The 22,843-nt window shown below is 39.8% G+C and overlaps 1 protein-coding gene across 2 annotated transcripts in view; it reads left to right on the forward strand.

Moving 5' to 3' along the window:
* Window positions 1-1,957: 1,957 nt before the first annotated feature.
* The window catches only part of SPAG9 (sperm associated antigen 9), a 32,528-nt gene continuing 11,642 nt past the window's right edge, over window positions 1,958-22,843 (forward strand). For both annotated transcript variants that reach the window (XM_010150112.1, XM_010150114.1), the window contains exons 1-16: window positions 1,958-2,256; window positions 6,133-6,286; window positions 9,621-9,831; window positions 10,302-10,401; window positions 11,497-11,618; window positions 14,744-14,801; window positions 15,387-15,539; window positions 15,626-15,677; window positions 16,123-16,253; window positions 17,495-17,551; window positions 18,399-18,572; window positions 19,314-19,443; window positions 19,704-19,796; window positions 20,065-20,232; window positions 20,966-21,137; window positions 22,272-22,499. In XM_010150112.1, the coding sequence (XP_010148414.1) occupies window positions 2,096-2,256; window positions 6,133-6,286; window positions 9,621-9,831; window positions 10,302-10,401; window positions 11,497-11,618; window positions 14,744-14,801; window positions 15,387-15,539; window positions 15,626-15,677; window positions 16,123-16,253; window positions 17,495-17,551; window positions 18,399-18,572; window positions 19,314-19,443; window positions 19,704-19,796; window positions 20,065-20,232; window positions 20,966-21,137; window positions 22,272-22,499 (2,164 nt within the window). In that variant the 5' untranslated portion in view covers window positions 1,958-2,095. The remainder of the gene's footprint in view (window positions 2,257-6,132; window positions 6,287-9,620; window positions 9,832-10,301; window positions 10,402-11,496; window positions 11,619-14,743; window positions 14,802-15,386; window positions 15,540-15,625; window positions 15,678-16,122; window positions 16,254-17,494; window positions 17,552-18,398; window positions 18,573-19,313; window positions 19,444-19,703; window positions 19,797-20,064; window positions 20,233-20,965; window positions 21,138-22,271; window positions 22,500-22,843) is intronic.

Consider the following 22,843-nt stretch of genomic DNA (forward strand, 5'->3'; position numbering starts at 1 on the left):
TAAGAATATATATAGTCAGCTACAGCTGTGCTGGCACGCAGTGTTTGTGGGGAAGCTGATGGTAACTGAAGGGAGTAGCATCCGTAGGTCAGGTTTACTGGCCCTGGAAACGTCAGCTCTGACATGAAGGTAACATGCAGACGGAGCTTTCCAGGTCCTGCTGAGTTCAGGCCTAATGTATGCAACTGTCCCCAGAATAAAAGGTCATGTAATGTTGGTTGTGCAAATGCCCGTTAGTAATGCTATTCTGAAAGTGTGAGCATGCCCTTTCTAGAATAGCAGAAGAAATTACAGTTTTACAGAGTAGGTATTTTTTTTCTAGAGGAAGCCTTGGAGATGTGACCTGAATATGTCTCAGGAAAGAAGAACTCTCAGTTCTTCTGCAGTACACCTATGATTTCTTTCTTTCTGTGTGTTCCGAGTGCTCTGTTCATCTTTGAGTGTGAGTGCACAAACACTAAAAAACACCAAATGTCATGTTGGCTTCCCTTCAGGCTTTCCCAGTTTTCGCTCCAAAGACCTATGTCCGACTTAACCTTTTGGAGTGGTGCAGCGATACCTGTTCCTTCTCCCCATGCGTGTCCCGGATCAGTTACATCTGAGTAGCATCATCCTTTGGCCACCTGGTATCGGGGTTCGTTAAATAAGTCATGACTGCAGGAGTCAGCATGTTGGCCTGTGGCTGTTTCTCTTTAAAGAAAGAGCAAGCCAAGCTGCTCTTGAGCGCTAAAAATCCACGGGCGCTCTCAGATGTCAGTCTAGATAATTTAAAACCAAAGCTTTGTGTTCTCCGTAAGTGAACTTAAATTTATTTGGATGTTGGAAGAAGGAGATGCTGACTATGTATTTCTGTCTATGGAAATAATCTCTCTGTAGTTTCATTATTATTTGAGGTGCATATTTGTCTGACCTTTGCACTTTGGCTACAGTGAAATGTATTGTATGTCATAGAGTAAATTTTAATATCTGTTGGATATAGAGGTCTTAAACAGCCTCCAAAATGGGTTTGAACATGGCATTTTGAATCAAAACTCTCATTCGTAACGCAGTGTGCACTTTGTGTGCCCTTAGGATGTTTCGTGTGCATGAATGCACAAGTTCTCCAATTTTTTTTTTTTATTTATTATGGGCTTCGCCTCTGGTTTGTGGTTTTACACACTATGATTTTGCTTCTTTCTTTATTGCTTTAATGTTTCTAAATGCTTTTACTGTTTTTAGTATTACAGGGGAAGATTATATTGTATTGGCCAAGAATTATGCAGTTGTAGAATTAGATGGTAATATAAATATTTCTTGCTGTTTCTCTTATTTTAAACAGATGATTCACAATTATATGGAGCACTTGGAAAGAACCAAACTTCATCAGCTAACAGGGGGCGATCAGCTAGAATCTACAACACACAGTAGAATTAGGTAAGCTATTTATTATGCTCTCACCCTGAAATGAAAGAAAAATCCATTCATTTGTGTTTGCAAGACTTTGTTCTTTAATCCTACAACAACAGTTCGGCTGAATCGGAAAGATTTGTTGTATGATTGGAATGCGGTAAGAGAATGGTGTCGAAATCGGTAGAAAGAGGCTTTTGCTGTTGTACTGCTAAACGTCGAGGTACACTCCGTGCGTTACCCTTAAACGATTTCAGCTTTTTTTGAGTGTTTGTGCTCGGGTAGGTGGGGAAAATGTCAGCAGCTGCCCAAAATCATGGACATCTTGCCGTCGCTTTGTGTGCGGGTCGATGAAGGTGTGCGTCGTGGTCCCCATTTGTTCCAAGGGCTTGATGTGAATATATTATGCAGATTTTGAAGCTTTCTAGCCTATGAACTCTGTGTGGAAGGAGGGGGGCAATAACTCCAGGGCCGGCTGAGTCTCTGCGTCGCTGCATAGATGCTGCGAGGAGCCCGGCGGCTGCCGGCGCGAGGGGGAGGAGAGCGGTGATGTCATTGCTCTGGAGCTGCTGCAGGAGAGTGGAAAGCTGCTGCTGATGGCATTGTTTTTGTGGCAGCGGCTGAATGACAGACTTTGCCTACAAAGATACACCCGCGGCCCCTGTGTAGCCTTCTTGGTTCCGGCGTTTCACCATGCCAGCGCAGCGCCATGAATCCTGGATGCATGCTGCTATTTGTGTTTGGCTTCGTTGGCGGGGCGGTGGTCATTAATTCAGCTATCTTGGTGTCTCTCTCGGTTTTGCTGCTCGTGCACTTTTCTATTTCTACTGGCGTGCCAGCTCTGACGCAGAACCTACCAAGGATACTCAGGTACTCTGACCTACTGAACCTTGGCTTCGTGTGCTCTTTTTCTCTGCTTTCCATCTTCCTTTTGAACAGAAAGAGCAAGGATAAATTAGAGATGTGAATTACGTAGAAATTTCAAGGTCTTTTGTAAGCATAATATTTATGGAGTGGCAGATGGCCATGTATGTTTCTTATACACTCAAATTTCGTTGTCTTTTAGCACAAGGTCAGTGTATGTATACTTTTTTTGAGGAAGCTATTACACTGTTTTATTGTAACTGGTAAAAAAAGGCTGTGATGGGAACATTGTGGATAAAGCTCACTTCAGTGTGCTTGTCAGGTACTTGGCTGATCTTGTGTAGCCACAAATGTATGCAGTCTGAGGCTTTGTACTATTAAATTTCACTTTTTTATAAAAAAATAATTATTTTAGGTCAGCTAATTGATATTCTGCTCAAACCCACGGTAATTAGTTGATCACATTACTTCAGTAAAATCTGATTATTGGTTGGTGGGAAAAAAAATCTTTCATTATTTAGGCATTAGAGCACTTAAAGCCTATTCACTATTGTTCAGACAAATGTTATCCTCTCCTCTCTTTCTGTACTTGTATGGCAAGCTGCCAGCTCTGTCCCCCTCAAGTTCTGTTCTGTTTGTCCTGGTTGCCTGGAGCAGTAGCAGAGATGCATTAGAATATTCTGACCCAAAGTATTCTTGACATGTTTTAGTGCTGTAGTTACAAACAGGAAACAGTTGGAAAAGTTTTAAAATGTAGCTTTCTGACCCAAAACCATGACATACTTCAACTGTGGTTGTAAATTGAATAGTAAACTTGATTTAAGGAAGGGGGGGAAAAAATGCTGGAAGTCCGTGTTCTCTGAAAGAGGTGTCTGACTTTCTCCTTAATACATGGTGCATGTAGACTTTGTGTGGTAGTAGGCTTTTAATTGGTGTCTCTGAGCACAGAAGGGTTGTTCCAAAGGTTTAAGGCTGATCAGTAAATAAAAGAAATATTTATTATCACTGCTATTAATTGGGATGTGTATGAATATTTAAATACCAAGAAATAAAATACATTTGAAGTGTAGCTCTCTGTAGACAGCTAGTAAGGCTGCCCATCTTTAAAAGAGGTAAAAATCAAATCCAAAGCAAATAATCCCCAGCTCTGATAAAATTTTTAAAAAGGCAAAATATTGAACTTTTCTTACTTTTATAAGACTTTTTATATTTCAGCTGCCAGTCGGTTTAAGAAATAGATCTTTTTGTAATGTGCTTTTGCTTCCCTGGAGGATATTTAATGTATTTGAGTGGTTTGAGGAAGCAATGCTTTTTCCTGCTGCTAGTAATTTGTTGCTTTAGGAATTAGAGGAATTGGAACCCAGTTCCTTCATCTTTTATTCATTTAAAAAAGATAAAAATATAAGATGAAGGAATCTAATTGCAGAAGAATTGTTTCTATTTTTTAACACTAGTCGGATTTTAGAACAGATCAGCTGGTTGCTTATCCTAAAGGTTCCTGCAAATGCTTCAGTACATCACTTCCGAATATTAGTTTAGGCTTTTAAAACACGCAGCTGCCTTCTGCTCACTGTTGTGTTTCCAGATATTTGTTGGACGCTGGGGAAGTAGAAAGGGTTCTTGTCACTGGTGGTTGTGCAGAAAGCCGTAAGTTGAAATAGCTTGGGTCCAATCAGATAACTTCGTTTAATGCAGACATGCATATAACAGGCTTCATTTCCAAAATTGGCCCCTTTTTTCAACCCTCATTTACTGCATGGCCTTGCAATACACCTGAACTGTGTTTTAGCCTGGCAAAAGGGGTTCATAATGAACTCCTCTGTAAAAAATGTCAGCTATGAGCATTTTTGTTACTCATTTTGTTTAAATTCTCTCTTTAAGACGACAGGAATAAGCTAAGCTTTGTGGCGTGTCCTGCAAGTAGGCAAATGTGCCTGCTGGGAGCCCTTCCGCAGGAGGCGTTTTGCGAGGCGAGGGCCCCTCACAATGCTCGCTTTATCACCGCCTGCCTTTGCCACAGAAGGGCTGCTTTTCCCCCTTTTTTTTGTTGCTGGACTTCTTAACCAATGAAATGGTTTCAGTCTGTCTTTTAACATCAGCTTAGATTATGTGGCGTGTCTTTTGTTCCCTGCACGCATTGGAGTTGTGGGAAATGTAAAGAAAACCACAACCTGGTACAATAGCGGGAATCGCTGCAGCCAAATTCTCTTGTTCTGTGGCTGTTTCTCATGAAAACCTCTCAGCATGGTCAGTTGGCAGGTGCTGGAACAGCATCTGATGCTTTTCACTTTGTAACCCTGCCTGGTTTTCCTTTACTTGCTCTGCTGCCTACTTAGCTCTGCTAAACTACCTCCAAATTAACGACCCTACGTAAATAACGTTTACGAAAGGCAAACGTGAGAATTAGCTGCAAAGGTTTTTGTGACAGGAGCGTCTTTTATACACCTGTACTGGAAAGGTTTGTGCCAGTTAAAATTGTTAGCTCTTTGAATGTTTGGGTTTTTTGGCTATGTAGAATTTACCAAAAGGAATTTACTGCTTAATTGCTAAATACAATCCCCTTTTGACTAGATTCTCTAAGATAAATAATACATATTTATATATGAGAAGGCTAAGCTTTTCCTTTTGGTCTTCAACACTCCCATTGGTGTTTTAGTACCTGCATGTAAGTTATATCCAAATTCTGCATAGAGTTTTGTCTAGGTAATGTTAAATTTGTGAAAAGCCTTGCAAAAGAAAGTATAGATGGATGTGGTTTGACTTTTAATAATTCTAAAATATGAAATCTCTTAAATCTTAATACTTTGTCTGCATTGTCTCCGCAGAGGTACTTAGAGGCAATGCTTTCTCTCCAGTAGCCTGATTTTCTTCCATCGCTTGTGGTTACTTTTATCTTCTGTCTTTAGTATACTTAAAGCTGTGCTAGTTGATTAGTCTTTTTTTTTCTGTATCTCATTGTTCTGTGTGAACAAATACTTTGCTTTATCTCAATTCTATGCCTGGCTGATATTTTTCCCTTCCAGGGCAGGCTGTAGCATCTGATGAATTGTGTTCTAGACAATGTTTTTGTCTCCTGCCAGCAGGAAGAATTCATCTTTTTGTTCACTGATCACAGTACTGACAGCAAGAGTGACTTGGGTTTGGGTGGGGGTTTTTTTGTTTTGGAGGGTAAATACGCGAAGCTTTGGAATTCCCAAATGTTGTTTGCCATAGGGAAGTGATAAGGATAAAGTTGGGATAAAGTAATTTGCCTTACTGACACAAGCTGTTGTGCAACTGTTCGGTGAAGTAGAGTGATGAACTGGTTTTGGTTAAAACTAAGCAGTTTTTGGCTGGGCTAGTTTTAACATCGGTAATTTTTTATAGATCCATGTAATTCCTGTGATCCTCAGAAGAAAAATACCATAAATGTTAAGAGTTGGGCTTCAAGCTGGTTGTTTACAATTTTCCCAAATGCTTGTTGATGATCTAGCTGCTGACTGTTGTAGAAGTTAGGTGGTATTGTACCTTGCAAAAAAAATGTGCAGAATGATATTTGTAACAGTAGTTGCCAAAACCAGTAACTTAGTCTGAAATGAAGAAACATTTTCATCTTATCTCCTGTTTGTTTCAATTCTGTAACATTTGTTTACTATAGATTAGCTTTGGTGCAATCGGTAACTGCTGCCTAGAGCCATGGAGTAGACTATTTGCAATTAAACGATGTGCAGTGAGGAGTTATGGGCTGGCATACAAACTGTGTATGCTGCATTGTGTATGTCATAGACTGTGCATGTTTGAACCTTTAACTTTACCTCTTCCCTGCTGATTTCGGAGGCGTACAGGAAAATAAACTGTGGGACACCTGAAGTGGCTGATGAAACCTGTCTCTCTTTCAAACAGAAAGGAGCGTCCCATATCACTGGGCATCTTCCCGTTACCTCCAGGAGATGCGCTGCTTACGCCTGAAGCTCAGAGAGAAGCAGGAGAAACACCTGGGTCGGAGCACTGGAAATTCCCCGAGCTGAGCCAGCCGCGGTCCCACACCAGCCTGAAGGTGAGCACTCAGCTGGGCTGCCTTGTGTGTGAGGAGGAACTCCCGTGAGCAGGTTGGAGGCCCTTGGTGGGGAGAAAAAGCAAGTTGAAGGGGAGGAGGGAAAATCCTAAACCATCTTTATGCAATCCCAAGTATGTTGTTTATTCAGATGAGCTCTGAGGGAACTTACTTGCTGGAAGAATCAAAGTTTGGGTTGCACTTTCTGAATGAGTGGCAGCACAGGCTAGTTCTCCTCTTACTCACAGGAGTACGTTTTTCCTTTCTGACTAAGGACCCTTTCCAAAGGTCACTCGCTTGCTCTTTACACACGAGATATGTAACTAGACAAGCGAGTCTGCTGGTTTAATACTGCTTTAGCAGGCAGACGTTGATTACTACACAGGCAGTACTCAACGCAGCCTCTGCCTACTATCAGGCGTAATAGCGTAGGTATACGGCAGAGTTGGGAATGACCTAACTTTCCTAAATTAGCCTGTAATTATGATTTCCCTTACACGCAGCTTGGCTGTAATTCCTGCAATTGTTCTGTGTCCCAGCAGTGAGAGGGTGGCATAGACCAGGCTGCAGGAATGGAAACCTGGGGGAGTGGTGGTGGAGTGTCATGAATCTGGCAGTCAGGACCAGGGTGCACTAACAGCACAGTGGGAGGAGGGAGCTGCAGGAGAACTCCAGAGTGTGTGAAGCATCCCTATATTTTTATGTTGATGAAGTTTTCTGGAAAACTATGGATGTACTATTTTTTCTCAAAAGGCTGAGCTGAAAAGCTGAGGGGAGTTTCCTCCAAAGTGAACTTAAAACCTCACAGCAGAGTATTGAATGGATAAGAATTAAAAAGCTGCCCAGAAATAATTTGCTCATTTCTGTGAAGCATTGCAGATGAGCTGCTGCTTCTTTAGATTTTATTATCTAATTTTTAAACTGATTTTTCTTTTTCCAGGATAAGTCTTTGGGCCGCATTGCCAGAGAAGTCAAATTGGCTAAGTCAACCCAGCATTGACTGTCAAATGCTTAGGCTTTGAGATATTTTGAGCAATTCATTGCCACTTAATGGAATTGCATTTCATTTTCATTAGTTCTGGAACAAACACTCATGCAGGTTTTAGCAATATAGTTTGCAAGAGTTAGCTGAAAACATACAGGAGATGATGATGTCAGAAATATATAGTAGATGGGATTAGTTGAAGTTCCTTTAGGGAAAGGACCATTCTCTTCACGGATTTCTCATGCTGTCAAGCAGCTTTTCTTGAGCCTCGTGTGTGAAAGTCAGTGATCAGTTGGTGCTGCATCAGCTAGTGGATGCTTTTGGAATACAAAGATGTAGAAATATTTGAACAGAGCCAAGAGCTTTGTTGAGGTTTTATTCCCTGTTTGTGTGAACTCCAGATTCACTTGGTAAGGGGTACCACTTCTGCCCTTATGTATCTGCTTGCTGAAGTATAAATCATTATCCAGCTGGTAAACTTCACCAATTCATTGTGTAGTGGCTTTTTTTAATGGGCCTAACACTGATGTGTCAGTTTTGTTGTCTTGTATTGCTGTGGTAAGTTTACATGTTTTAATCTTTTAGAGGCATCTGTTAGTTGAATATATCTCTAAATAATTTTCAGTGTATCAAATATTAATTATTGTTTATTTTTGAATTTACCAAAAAAAGGATGCAAACTGGAATTAATTGATAGGCAGGTCCTTGAAAGTGCTGAATTTTGTTTCTAAGGCTTGAAAAATCCATGTGGGGATGTCACTATAGGATGCAACCTTTTCATTTATGCTGATGTACATAAATGTGGGGATTTTTCCCCTGACCCCACAAATTAAAATTTCTTGCCAGGAAGTTCCAAAAAAGAAAAAATTAGGCATTACAGTTCTTGGTAAACTTACTCTCTCATTTGTACCTAGTGTATATCTATATACAAGTCTCTTGTGTATTTTTTAAAAATAAACTTAAAATTCAGTTCACTTCCTTCTCAAAAAGGGATGCTAGCAGTACAACGAATTCACAGTTCATGAAGTAAACTTGCTGCAGAGTTGATAAGTTTGTTTCCTGAGCTGTCAGATACGTCCTCTTGAAATGTGAGACTTGCCTAGGAGCCTTGCTCTCACATCTGATTCCCAAACAAAACCCGAAAGGAACTTTTGTTAAAAACTTAGCATTCTGCCTTCATTTTGCACGTACCAGCTTCTGTGTTCCCTCTTGACTTTTCCCAAGAAGATTACTCTATTGCTGTGTGCTGGGAAATAGTGGCATAAACAGACCACCTTGTTGTCATATCAGCAGTGTGCTCTTGTTCACTGTTACGTGCCGTTTAAGATCTGGATGCTGGTATGGCTCTGGTCCTGAATGAGGGGTGAAAGGTGAATGAAAGGAGACAGGTCCAGGACAGGGCTATTACTATCATCAGGTAGTAGCCCCCACTTGTTGTCTAATCAGCAGTGTGCTCTTGTTCAGTTACATGCCGTTTAAGATCTAGATGCTGGTCTGGTCCTGAATGAGGGGTGAAAGGTGAATGAAAGGAGACAGGTCCAGGACAGGGCTATTACTATCATCAGGTAGTAGCCCCCAGTTATAGCAACCGCTGTGTAGCCTCTCTTCGAACACAGGCCTGGTGCAGCCCTGAGTAGTGAGCATAATCGTGAGTCCAGCAGCTGGATTAATAGCCTTACTTGTGGTTTTTGATAGTGTCACTGTAATGTCAACTGTTGCCAGGAAGCCACTTCTAAGACAGAGCTATTTACTGATAGTTGATCTGAAATCTACCAGGACAAGTAGTCGCTGTAGTTCAGTGTCTAATTCCCACGTCATCCAGGACTTGTGGTTCAGGCTGGAAGGCACATCAAAACAGTTTGACTGAAGTGCTTGCAAATACTATACTTTTATATCAGTTAAATCCATGTTCTGCTTCCGTGCCTATCTTTTTAAGAAGGTATTTTAAGATACCATGCATGTTTTGAACAATTACAATTTTATAACAGCTTTGGGAAGATTCAGCAGTTCACTGGGCAGCTAGAAGGGTTATTAATATGGGAATGCTGCCTGTTGTCTGGAATACTTAACAGAAGAACACCCTGAAGTTGTGACTGTAATTACTGACTGAGAGCAAACATCAGTAGTAAAAATAAGGGCATGTTTTATGTAGCTATATCCTTCTTAACAGACATAGCTATAAGCTGAAGATGAATTTGGCAGTACTGGCTTAAAGTATTCTTTCCATTCCTAATTATCATATTCTTCAGTAAACACAGTAATTTTGGTATCTGTTCTTTAGTTTATATACTGAACTCTTCTTGTAATACTTCAGTTCACGTTCATTTTTTTAATGGTAATGTTCAATTTTAGGATGAGCTCTCTGATGTTAGCCAAGCAGGCTCAAAATCTACTACTCCAGCATCCACGGCTGCTTCAGATGTACCTGTACTGCCTGCTGAAACTCCGCAAAAGGAAGATGTTGAAGGACTTGCAAAGGGCACAGACATGCCAAATGAGAACCTGGATGTAAGCAAGAATATTGAAGTACAGGTAGCTCAGGAGACAAGAAATGTGTCTACTGGTGAGCTGCTTTAACTCTTCAGTATGTGCTTACTCTAGAACTCATACTTAATCTGTTAGGAAGTCTATTTAATTGTGCCTCAAATGAGAAATGTTTTTAGGAATACAGAATATTGGTAAGAGAGTCTGTTGTATCTAAGTGGCTTTAGTCCTTATTTTTCTAGAATCAGAATAATCTATGACATTTCCTTGTAAATAGCACTCATCTAGACACAGTCACGATGTGAGATTGAGAAGCAGAAGTGTTTGGGAATAGCTACAGCTTAATAACTTAAATTCAGGGCAGACTTGCTTACAAATTCCAGTGTCTGCACTAGAGTATCAAAATCCATAGGCCTTCTCACTTAATTGCCATGATAAGTCTTTGAACAGAAGCCTACTAAGTTGGTGATGGACTAATAACTACATGTAGGTCATGTCCTGTGTCACAGTGATGTTGTTTATGGAGACGTACCACTTGCTTTTCCCTAGGTGGAAATGACAATGAGGAAAAATCTGAAGTTCAGGCAATCATTGAGTCCACTCCAGAGTTGGATATGGATAAAGATCTCAGTGGATATAAGGGTTCCAGGTAAGTTGTGTGTTGATTTGAGTAGGAAGACCAATTTTAGAAGGTACCAGACTTCAGTTTTGAACTCATGACTCGTTCAGAAATTTTACCAGACTGAGATCATGCTTTATATAATAAATCTCCTGCTTCTGTGACCGTACTTCCCCGACTTCCTCAGGAGGTTTTAAGCGCAACAGCAGTTCTTCATTCTGTTGCTACAACTGCTGAATGTTCAGGTACTTCATATGACAGTACACTTAATGCTTATGTATTCTTTCTATATCTCAAGCAGAGGGTCTATTCCAAGAAGCCTTTTCTCCCGAGGTCTGCATTTCAAGTTACTAGCATTTTCCAAGCTGAGCCCCTGTGTTTTCACCCATATCTTTAAAATCTGGACTTATGGCTGACTTAGCAGCATTTATTTATCAGATTCTGGTGGTGGATTCCCAGTGTTAGCAGAGTGCTTTTGCCTGAGTCTGCTTCCTTGCAGGCTTTTGCTTATGAAGGTTTACATTTCTTTCAAAAGCTCTAAAGCCCTAAGAAAAATAAAAAATTGCTGGTTTAGTAGTGCCTGATCGTTTAGGCAAGACCTGAACAATTTAGGGTCCTTCAAATAATTTGTGTCTGTTTCATTCTTGTGATGCGATTGGAAAAAATGAGCTTGTCTAGTGAATGATAATGGCGCAAGATCTTTGTGTGAAGGAGCCCCTGTTCTGGCCAGAAGAATGTTTTGATCTGAAACTGTTTGGTGTTTTGCATTCTTGTTATATTCAATGACTTGCAGTTTGGCTGAGCTGTCTGTTCTTCAGGCATCTGGGCTGACTAAGTCCTGACGGGGCTGAATTTCTATATGCCAAAACTTGATATGCTTTAATTTATTAAAATCATGACCAGCTCAGTGTCAGCAGCTACCTCAAGTTTGGGATCTTGATGCCAAAGTAGTATTTGAAAATAGGAACAAGGACTCTAAGCTATCTGAAAGCTGCTGATAATTTCACTTCTGGGGTTTTTTGGGGTAACAAAACGGACTACTTGTGAAGACAAAGAGAAAACTTTTTGTTCACTGTGGGAATGCTTTCTTTCTGCTTTTTTGCCTTGTTTTAATTCTTTGTCCAGCACTCCTACCAAAGGCATAGAGAACAAAGCATTTGACCGTAATACGGAGTCACTCTTTGAAGAGCTGTCATCTGCTGGTTCTGGCCTAATTGGAGACGTGGATGAAGGTGCAGATTTACTGGGTAAGAAAGGTTATTTAAAGATGCTCTTTACAGGAATCTGCCTTGTTAGCGGAGTGCTTAATTATCCTTGCTGGATTTACTGTTGGGATTCATTTACATTAAAATGTTTTGAGTATCCTAAGGTGGTCATTGGAATGCAGAAAGAGAAAGCATTTGTTTGTTCTTTCAATATAATGATATCGGCGTTAATCTTTTGGGACATGTCTTACACTAGTCATTATTCCAGTTTTCCCTTTATGTTCTCTGACAAGGGTTTTCATCTCGAGCAATAATTTCTATGTTGAACTAGTTTTAGGTAGTTTAATTCAGATTGTGCTCAATCTCTAATGGCCTGGCTTTGTTATGTCTCTATGGAATTTAACTTGTAAGAGAGAATTGCAGCAGAAAGCAATGGTTATAATTTGAGAATCAAACCATTAATTGAAAGGGGAGGGGCAACTCACATTTCTCTTCCCCCTAAGGAGCTTGCTGCTACTTGTGTGCTGTATGGAAAAAAATTTAACTTAATTTAATTTAATTTTTAAGAATTGCAGCAGAAAGCAATGGTTATAATTTGAGAATCAAACCATTAATTGAAAGGGGAGGGGCAACTCACATTTCTCTTCCCCCTAAGGAGCTTGCTGCTACTTGTGTGCTGTATGGAAAAAACCAGTAGGTTTTGGGAATACGAGTCGAGGAGCAAAAAGGTCATTAAAAGCAGGATCTTCCTATACACGCCCAACAAGATATTGTTGGCACTGTCGGTGTTCAGGCCCTGTTTTGAAACAATGAAAGCTGGTACTATGGAATATATGTAACACAGATGCGACTGTTAACGTGTTTCAGAAACGGGTTGTACAAAATCAGCAGTTTGTGTGCTGCTGTCGTCTGACTCAGCAGAAATGCAGATTGCTGGTGGTGTTACAGAGCTGGTGTGTGTGCAGTCTGGATTTCTGATTTTGCAGTGTGCCACCAGAAACATATTTTACATCCAGTAGGTGACATTTCTGCCAAGTTTTTACCCACTGGAGTAATGGGCCCTTCTCCAGTCTGAGATGGGTTTTCTTTGTTGTCACTGCTGCTTTGAATCCTGAGCAGTGGGGGGCCACCACATCCTTGCTGGAACATACTTCATCCAGAAGTTTTGCACCCTGTTCTCACAGGGACAACTAACGACACATTCTGCATGCAAAAATACAGGTACTGGAGAAGTATTAACATGTAGCTAAGGGATGGAAGTTGCTATATGATAAATTGTTTAAAGAAACCAAACTACTGTCAGGAATTCCAGGTAATAAATGCTTTTTTTTCCATGGGAAAAAATAATAGACATTTAGTATAACACATCAGAAGTTTGTTGCTGACTTCATTACCATTTTCCATAAAGCTGGTGCTAGAAACACCAATGTGTGCAAAAGGAACACACTGTTACAACTGCATTTGTTATGCAGAATGTGTTGGTCTAGAAGTTACCGTATATGTATAATCATCATTTCACTTTGAACACCGTCATAGTCCAAATTACTCTCTGTTGCTTAAGCACATCTGTATCCAGGATAGTCAGTGTGTTTCAAGCATTTGGATCTGTTCTAAGTGAGCATTGAAGTTTAGTTCGGACTTTTGTGAAAATAGTTAATTGGGATTCTCTAATCTGTTTTCTCTTGGGCTGCATACCCAGGGGAATATTCTGGTGTGTATGATTCTTTTTTAAGAAAACCTCTTTGAAATCTGTTGCTTCTCCAGTTAGGCTTTATTGGCTGCTGCGCTCATAAAATATGTTCTCTGCTTTTTTTTTTCCTGCTTGGTAACTTTTTTTTTTTGCCTTTGCACTCTTGGCTTTCTAGTTTTTGTTCTCGCATTATAAAAGATGCTGAAACCTGTTGGAAGTGATCCTAGGTACTTTTATCTGTGAATACTGAAAACATTCAAAAAGCAACAGCCACTTAAATAAAACTTCTTGATGACTGTAGCATAGGGGGTTCCTCCTAATACCAAGAGAGTAACAATAGCCACTTTTACTTCCTCCACTATTGCCTGTCACTTACTTTGAATCCAAAACCCAGAGAGAAATTCCAAAGCAGGGAACTTTGACTTGCATGCCTATTTTTAGATTCTTTTTTTATTGTTATCCAAATATCTTTTAAGTCTTCTGTTACCAGAGTTGCTTAGGAGATTGTGTTCCTAGTCTTTTAAAAGGCCACTACCATTAAGATCCCTTTTTCATTTGTTGTGTTAATCTTGCATGAGCCTTTCTGCCATTACCAGTGTCGTCATAATTTTGCTGTGCAAGATGTACAATAATTTTCTCCCTTAAAGTTTATCCTTTTAAAATCCTGCCAATTAATCTATTTCAGGCATGCAAACAATAGGTTGATAAATTAATTTCCAGAAACTTAGATAATATAGAAGTAGTTATGTGAGTTCACTTTTATCATAGTGCCATGTTCTATTGTACAGCTTAGCTTTTCTAACATCTGTCTGTTGTATAAATCCTGCTTCTAATCACATCACATTCCACTTCAAATTTTTGGTGGTGGCTTCGTTTTAATTCACTCTTATTTCATAAGTCTAAATATTTTATTGCCCTTCACTCATACTACACCTTACATGAAATGTTTCTTGTTCTTGTTTTTGCTCTACATGGAATGCATGGGCTTTAAAGACCATAATTTCTTTGGTAAGGTATCATTTGCTCTGGGGTCATCTGCAGGGCTTTTGACATCTGAGCATTTTAAGTCAGCATGTCTTGTGTCTATAACTGATATACTTGTGTCTAACGTGGTGTAAAAGACAGTTGAGCATTTTAAACTTAACATCTTGTGGACTAAGACTTCCCTAGTGATGCCATGTTTGGTTTTTGATTGAGTAGTAATGTGACCTCTTCAAAATGTATAGACTAGGCAGAGATGGAAGCAGCTTGTGGTTAGCTGGGGTTGCCTCCAGGCTTTAACTGAAGGCAGATGGGGAAGACTGTGGAGGGGAAAGCTAATTGTAGAAGGTAGGTCCTGAAACTTCAGATAGCTCACAGAATTTTCTGACAAGTTTGTCATATTTAAAATTCAGCTGGTTTTAGACAATGGCAAAATGCAGGTTTTGCAAAACCATCTGTTTCATCTGCTTATTTCATGTGTTTTTCTTTTGGAAAGGAATGGGTCGTGAGGTTGAAAATCTTATTTTGGAAAACACTCAGCTCTTGGAGACAAAGTAAGTGGGAATGTGTGTAAAACATACTCACCTCTGTTATTTTGTTCCGTCTTAAATATCTTCATACACAGAACTTGAAATTGTAGAACTTGAAGCACATTTATAAGAGTAGTGGTGGTATAGGTATTTGGAATTTGTAGGTATATTTAGCTAAATATATAGCTTAGCTGATGTTCTTCTAGCAATTAAGGACCTAAGAAGCAAAAGCTGCTTTTATCCTTGTAAGGCTACAAGAAATGCTATGCTGTGCCCTAATGGGATCAACTCCCTGCCTTTTCTGTTAGAAACACAGCTGTGAGGGCAGAAGCTAATCCATTGGAGCACTGATGAGGGAGTCAGTCTCTAAGTGAACTGTTCTGATTTATCAGTACTTTTTTCTAATACAGAAGTCTGTATTTGAGCATTTGAGATTTGGGGGCGGGGGGGGGCGAAGAGGGTTTGACCTGATGTAGAAAGCTGTATCTTTTTACAGCACCTGTATATAAGAAATTTGTAGACCTTCAAATTCAAGAATAAAATCAGGCTGCAGATGAATGATGAGACCATAGTCATCCTTGTAATGGTGTACTTTAAATGTTTGTGTAGAAATGCACTGAATGTAGTGAAGAATGATTTGATAGCAAAGGTGGATGAATTGACCTGTGAGAAGGACGTGCTACAAGGTGAATTAGAGGCTGTAAAACAAGCCAAACAAAAGCTTGAAGAGAAGAATAAGGAACTGGAAGAAGAGCTGAGAAAGTAAGTTTATTTGCATGGTTGTGATAACAAATAAATAATAAACCCACTGTGGTGTCTAATGTAGCTATTTCTTATTTTGTATTCAGAGCTCGTGCAGAAGCAGAGGAGGCAAGGCAGAAAGCCAAAGAGGAGGATGATGTAGGTGTCCTGTGTGTATGTGTATTCTTGTATGTATAATTCACAGTGGGACTTCAGAAGTTCTTGTGTGTTTGGTGAATGCCACTAAACTATGGTGCTTAATGAGTAGTGATAAACTTCCTCCATGTAGTGAAAAAATAACATCTAAAGAGCACAAGTTAAATTCTGCTAAACACAAGTTAGACAGTCTAGTTTTCTTTCCTCTCTGCCCGTTATTGTGTGTCACATTCTTTTTGGAGAACTGGGGTTGGTTTTAATCAGATTATGGTACATACAAAGGATGGGAGGAGAGGAAGGTAAAATTGAGTTAGTTTTACAAAGCCCCAAATGATTTGGAATCTGGAATTGTGCCCTAAACTGACTCTTATCGGAAGGCAGAGGCTGACTCTGCAAGGCCCTACTGTGCTCCTTTGTTCGTCCTATGTTTGCTTTTTTGTGTGTTCAGAGTGATGTTCCCACCGCTCAGCGGAAGCGTTTTACTCGTGTTGAAATGGCCCGTGTTCTGATGGAAAGAAATCAGTATAAAGAGAGGTTGATGGAGCTTCAGGAAGCTGTCCGATGGACTGAGATGATAAGGTAAAAGGCTTTTTTAAAATCTTTGATAGAGGTCCTTGGATTTTACAAGCCCTTGGGTTTCTTTTTTTTAGCTGCAGATTGATCTGGTCAGTAGGTTACATTGAGGCCTTAATTGCCTTTCTGCTTGTCTCCCTACATGCCCGTGAATAACTTTGGTTTTAAGTTATGGGCATATAATTTACCTTGCCCAAATGGGTTCTTGCCCAGTCCTCAGTGAAGATGTGTTACTTCATGTGATGTGAACTAAGCATCCCCTGAGGAAATGTATTTTGGAATAGTCACAAAACTTGGTAATCGTAAATAATACTAATTTGGTGGGCAGGAAAAATTACTGTTTGCACCTACCTTAAGGCAGTGGGCCCAGTTGTCAGCTGAGATGTCAGAACAGAGGTAACATACAGTGTTCAGGTTGAGTGTAATCCATTTGGAAGGACTTGGGTTGTTCAGGAGCAAACACAATTTTAAAACTCGGCAAGTTTTGTTAAATATAAGCTATAAAGATGGTCATTTAGTCTAATTTCCATCCTGAATGTTGGCTTGTCTGGAAGGTATGATTTAAAAACCAAAAGTCTTCTGCCTCAGACCTCAGCCCAGCTTATTCTTGTCACATCCCTGGAGTGTGTCCCTGCCCAGAGGTGACAGTGTCAAACTTCGTGCCTGCTCGCCAGGTATAACAATGGCTTTTAATCTTTCCTATTGTCCTTAGTACTTGTGAGCCGTTTTGACTCTGAGTCTGTGACAGGACAAACACATACTCCCAAGCAGACATGGCTTGCTTTTCTATAGCTATTGTCTCCTGCAGAAATCCTTTCATAGCTCTGCTGGTGCATCTGTGGCTTCAGGAACAATCATTTTATCATGTATTTACTGATGTGTTGAAGAATAAGAGGTTTTAAAATAAAAGGTAACGGTTGAAATATTAAAAGACAGGAGGCAGAAGAATTTTACATGATTTGTTGCTTTCCTCCAGCTGTTTTCATTGTGAAGTGTTGCAGAGACTAGTCTCTTCTGTCTGAAAAACACCAGTTGTGTTTGTGATACAGATAAATGTGTATGATGTTTATTATGTAACTTCATCCATTGTTGTGCTCTGATCAGAAAAGAAGTGGCAGTGTGAAGAAATGGTCTTTGGTACTTTCGATATGTTAACCTGTGATTTTTTTTTAAGAGTTACACTGTTCTATTCCTTTCCTTTTTTAAATTAATGCTTACTCAGTAAAATTGGAATTCATTTCTTGTAGGGCATCAAGAGAAAATCCAGCCATGCAAGAAAAGAAGAGATCAAGCATTTGGCAGTTGTAAGTATTGAAACATAACTCACTGGGAAAAATAAATAAAAGACCCTGACCAATTAGCTGGCACATTTTTGTATGTTAGCTAATTATCTTTTGGCAGATGAAGGTGCTTAATTGTTCTCCTCTTATTACCTAGCGTGCCAGCTCGGTAAGACTGTTCTTGAAGACAAAATGTATCGTAAGCTGCATCACATAGCGAATGGCTGTGCACTTTGTGAAGTTAAATGCCAAAGTGCTGTAATTCTTTTTCTAGCTGAATATGCACTAGGACCCTTGTTCTGAACATCTTTCTGGGTTCTCTTTTATGATGAAAACGAGAAACCTGAATAGCTGGTGTGGATTGCATTTATTCCAGCTTCCTTTTCCTCTTGGAAGTATGGCTTACTGATTGTCCTTTCTAACTTCAAGCTCCTCAAATCTAAAACAGTGTTATTCATCTAATAGTTGTAGAATAATCCTTCTGATGTGGTTTGCTGATAACTATTTTATCTTTTAGGCTAGAGAATGGTGGAGCTTTTAAAGTGCTCTGTGCATGAACTAATATGCTTCATAAAGCTGTCTTCCAGGTGTGATGTTCACATCCTAATTTGGTTGTAGATGTTTGTTCAAGATGGAGATCCCATTAAATTTGATCAACAAATGGGATAGTAGTTCTTTAAGAATTTTTCTTACTGACACGAGTTTCTGAGCTTTGAGTGTGTGCTGGTGGCTGCTGCTATGTTGGGCTCCAGTTTCTTAGTCTGACTGGATTGAGCGGGCCAGCATATGTAGTGTTTTGCCTGCATAGTCAAATTTGGATGTCTCTTACAAATCTTAACTGTCTTCTTTCTTTTTTTTTTCCCCTTTCTAGTTTTAGCAGGCTCTTCAGTTCATCTAGCAATACAGCTAAGAAACCAGAACCTCCTGTCAATGTTAAATATAATGCTCCAACCTCACATATTACTCCGTCAGTCAAGAAAAGAAGCAGCACCTTATCTCAATTACCGAGTGACAAATCTAAAGCCTTTGAATTCCTCAGTGAAGAGTAAGACACATTGGGTTTATCACACAAGATCTCTTCTATCAAGTATTTACTCTTTTAATCCTCAGGGATAATAGCATGCTGCTTAGCGAAGTGTAAAGTTCTCCTGAAGTGAATGTTGATACGTCAACAAGGAATCAACACAGTGCAGCAGACTGAAGTGGCAGCAGTGGAGGAGTTCTCTGGGTAGCTGGCAGAAAACTCTCTCTGCCAGGTACCCGGAGGTACTCTGTTCTATTTTAGTAGATACTGCTGCCGTTCCTAAAAGTGTATTTAGGCACAGGAGGCAGCGCTTGGTACGCTTCTGTGTGCAAGTGGTGTGGCTGAGCAGTAACTGTAGAGATGATTTCACTTTAAGTTCAATGAAAAAATAGAACAGTGGGAGTCAGGCCAACAAGTATCCGTAATACATTTTTTTTTTTTCCTTGTCTGCTTCTTGTTGGCAGTATATCCTTTTGGTTTACAACTTTCAGAGCTTCTGGTAGAGGGACATAACCCAAGGTAACTTTTTTTTAAGGATACTGACAATAGACTTTCTGGGTTTGCCTGTCTTTCACAGATCTCTTAGGAATAGTCCACAGGAAACCTGATGTTCTGTAGGTGACGTGTGGAAAACGGGTGATCTCTCTGGTAACTCACTGCTTCCACAGAGATCTTGGCTGTTGAGTTTAATAGCAACTCCCATTAAGCAGAGAATTCTCAAGAGCCTAAATAACAAGTTCTTTAATAATGATTCTTCCCTAGAACTGAAGCCAGTTTAGCCTCACGCAGAGAGCAGAAGAGAGAGCAGTATCGCCAAGTGAAAGCACATGTTCAGAAGGAGGATGGTAGAGTGCAAGCATTTGGCTGGAGTCTACCTCAGAAGTACAAACAGGTACTATGCTTACATTTTCAAGTTTAGTGATGATAACTTTGTGTTTTGTGAAGTTTGAAGAGAGTGTAATTTCACAGCTTGTGTTTAAGTGATCGGAGCTTTTTTTTTGGTTGAACTTCTGCAGTAAGAAATCTTTCTAAGGAAAATCAGACTGCAAAACTTAACTGTGTTTAACGGAGTCTGATCAACTTGATTCCAAAGACCATAAATGCCTTACAGAGGGGAAAGCTTTTCTGTTTTGTTTTTTGTTTTCTTCCTAGGTGGCAAATGGTGGCCAGGGTGACAATAAGATGAAGAACTTGCCTGTACCCGTTTACCTGAGGCCTTTAGATGAGAAGGATACCTCTATGAAGGCAGGATATTTACAGTGATGTAGAGACTTGGACAACCTATAGCTTGAATATTTTTATTGTAGACTCTATTTTCTTTCTGAAATTAGTTGTTTCTTTTTAAAGCATAGGTGAATCAGAACTTAAGCTTCAGTAGAAATGTACCTGACTTTAATCTTAAAATCCTTAAAATGGACTGCAGATGCATAATAATGTTGATATTACTTAGCCTGTTTAATGGTGGGTGTGCCTATCTTTAATGTTTAAGTGAAGGATTTGGTTTTCTTTCAAGCTGTGGTGTGCTGTCGGGGTAAACCTGTCAGGAGGGAAAACACGAGATGGTGGGTCCGTGGTTGGTGCCAGTGTGTTCTACAATGATGTGACCGGTGTGGATGCAGATGGCAACAAGCAGCAAACAGGATCTCAAAGCAGCTTAGACAGACTAGACCAAGAGCTCAAGGTAAGGTCACTGGAAGGTGTGTTGAATAGTTGAGAGTTAAACACCTTAGCTGTGTATCTCTAGATTAATAAAAGATTTTGTGATCAGGTTTATTTGTAACGATTTTTCTGGGGTAGTCATTAACCCAAGATATTTGGGTTATTGAATCCAACTACAAAAATACTGTAGTTATTTCCTGTGTACCAGCTTGCTGGCAGATCTGAGGAGCAAATCAACTTTTACATCCAAATGATGCACTGCTTATACCAGTGCTGTCTGCTTTAAACCCATTTGGGACGGAATTGGTCGTTCTGACTGCCCTTTAAAACAAAGAGGGGCTTAGGTGTCTGTGCCATTGTTTAAAGGTGTGTTAGTCTTCATGTTTTCGTGAAGAAGCAATGAATGGATTTCATATTAAGTGTATAAAAACACTTAATTTTGAAATGCTTTGGGATATCACATTAATCTGGCGATACTGAGTATGGTAGGTGGCACATTAATAGTTGTCTTACGTAGGTTTTTACTTTTCCATAGTTTTCTACACAAGTATGAAATAAGGTGTTTTATGCTCCAAATACACAGAGAACAAGTAACTACATGTAATTTTACAATGGCACTAAAGAGATATAATTTACCACATGTATGTATATTTCTGTAGTTGATAGTGTAAGAACATAACAAGATCAAAGGTAATAGTTCTATTCTTGTCCCCCTTCCTCTTGTTCACTTCTGTTCTGCCTTTATTCTCCTTCAGGACCAGCAGAAGGAGCTGAAACATCAGGAGGAATTATCCAGTCTAGTATGGATCTGTACTAGCACACATTCTGCTACAAAAGTTATCATTATTGATGCTAATCAACCAGGAAATATTCTGGACAGTTTCATTGTTTGCAATTCTCATGTGCTTTGCATTGCCAGTGTGCCAGGTAAAGGCTTGTGATGGCTTAGCTCCTGCTTTAACTGCATCTTACTCAGATTTTCTTAACAAATCCGTGGTTTTTCATTATGTAACTAGAGTGATAAAATGTTACTGTAACACAGCAATAAGTGTTTAGTTGTAGGGAAGACTATTTGATTTCATTTCTGCTGTTCCACTCTTCACTTGGCTCTTGACCTACATTAACTCAAAGGTAGAGGGATGTCAGGAACCAAAACTATTTTGTCTGCTGTACTATAAGTTGTGCAGTAGTGCAGATGTCTTACGGAAATGGGATTGTCACAGAAGGGAAAGATGTTGGCTTTTGAGGCCTCTTCAGCCTCTTGAAACCAAGTAGCAGGTCTTGAAGCTTCCTGTAGAGGGAATCCTTGTTACATTGAGAGTGCATGTGGAGAGTGGACTGAGGGAGGTTTCGTAGGAGGATATTATGGGTCTGGAAAACAGCTAATGTGGTCTTGGATTTTTTTGTTTCTTGGCTTACAGTTACAGAAGTCTGTAGCACTAGTTCCAGTGAAGTAGTTTTGTTTAATAAGCTCAGAAGAAATCTCTTTCCAGTCAAGTTTGAGGTTTGGCTTCCTTGAAACTATGTGTAACTTGTAAAATCAAAACAGTATAAAATGCATAAAACACATAAAAAGATGATAAAAACTTCAAGAAACCAAGAATAATATTTTAAGTCTTAAAAGTATTTGAGGGGATTGTGTGAGAGAAAACCAGCTTTTCCTGAACAAAGGATCTAGCAGGTAATTTCTTCATGAACTATTGCAGTTAGGTTCTTCATAGAGATGTCGATAGGTATTCCTGCAAATACGCACTGTTATGAAGTCTAATTTTAATGGATAATTTATTTGAAGTAGGGATAAACTAGTTGGGAAATTGCAGATGGAAATATGGCGTGTGACATTCAGATGTGCTGCACGTGTAGATACTGCTTTTACTTCTGGAGCTTTGACAGCATCTTTAATGGCTGCTGGTCGTGTTTAGATAAGCCTGTAGATAGGTACCTGCATGTTAAAGCTCACCTGATGGAGAGTTCATTCAGTTTGAAGCTTGAGTTGTTATTAGATAGAGAAGTGATTCACCTTTATCTCCACAAGAAACACGGGAGCTTATTCCCTTTCAGGGGCAAGGGAAACAGACTATCCAGCGGGAGAAGAAGGGTCTCAAGAAGCAGATCCCAGTCAAGTGGACAAGTCATCTCTGTGTGGAAGTATGACCAGCAACAGCTCCGCAGAAACCGACAGCTTGCTGGGAGGGATAACAGTGGTTGGCTGCACTGCGGAGGGTGTCACGGGAGCGCCCGTAGCTCATGATGTGAACGGGAGCTCACCAATGGCAGATAAACAGTCAGGTATGAGAACGTTCAAGCATGCCAGGGATGGCCAAACACCGTCAGGTGTAACTGGGAAATGAATGGTGCAAGTCTTTAATGTCAGAACTTGTCTGTAAGCAGTGGTAGTGTAAGACAAGTACTCTGGCAAATGGCCTGTGAGCCTGATGTACTTGCTTTGTGTAAATGTAGCTGTAAACTTTGTGGAGGTGATATTAAAGGGGGGTAGAAAATTGCTTCGTTCAAATTCTTTTGATCAAAAGGGAGCTTTGAAGTTATTCAGAATTGCCAATCTTGCCGACAGATGACAAGTGCAGGTGGGTATGTGCCTTAAGTGTTGTAAAGCCGTAGTAGAAATTTAGGTG

Source organism: Eurypyga helias, unplaced genomic scaffold (genome assembly GCF_000690775.1).
Source record: "Eurypyga helias isolate BGI_N326 unplaced genomic scaffold, ASM69077v1 scaffold7264, whole genome shotgun sequence".
Classification (NCBI taxonomy): domain Eukaryota; kingdom Metazoa; phylum Chordata; class Aves; order Eurypygiformes; family Eurypygidae; genus Eurypyga; species Eurypyga helias.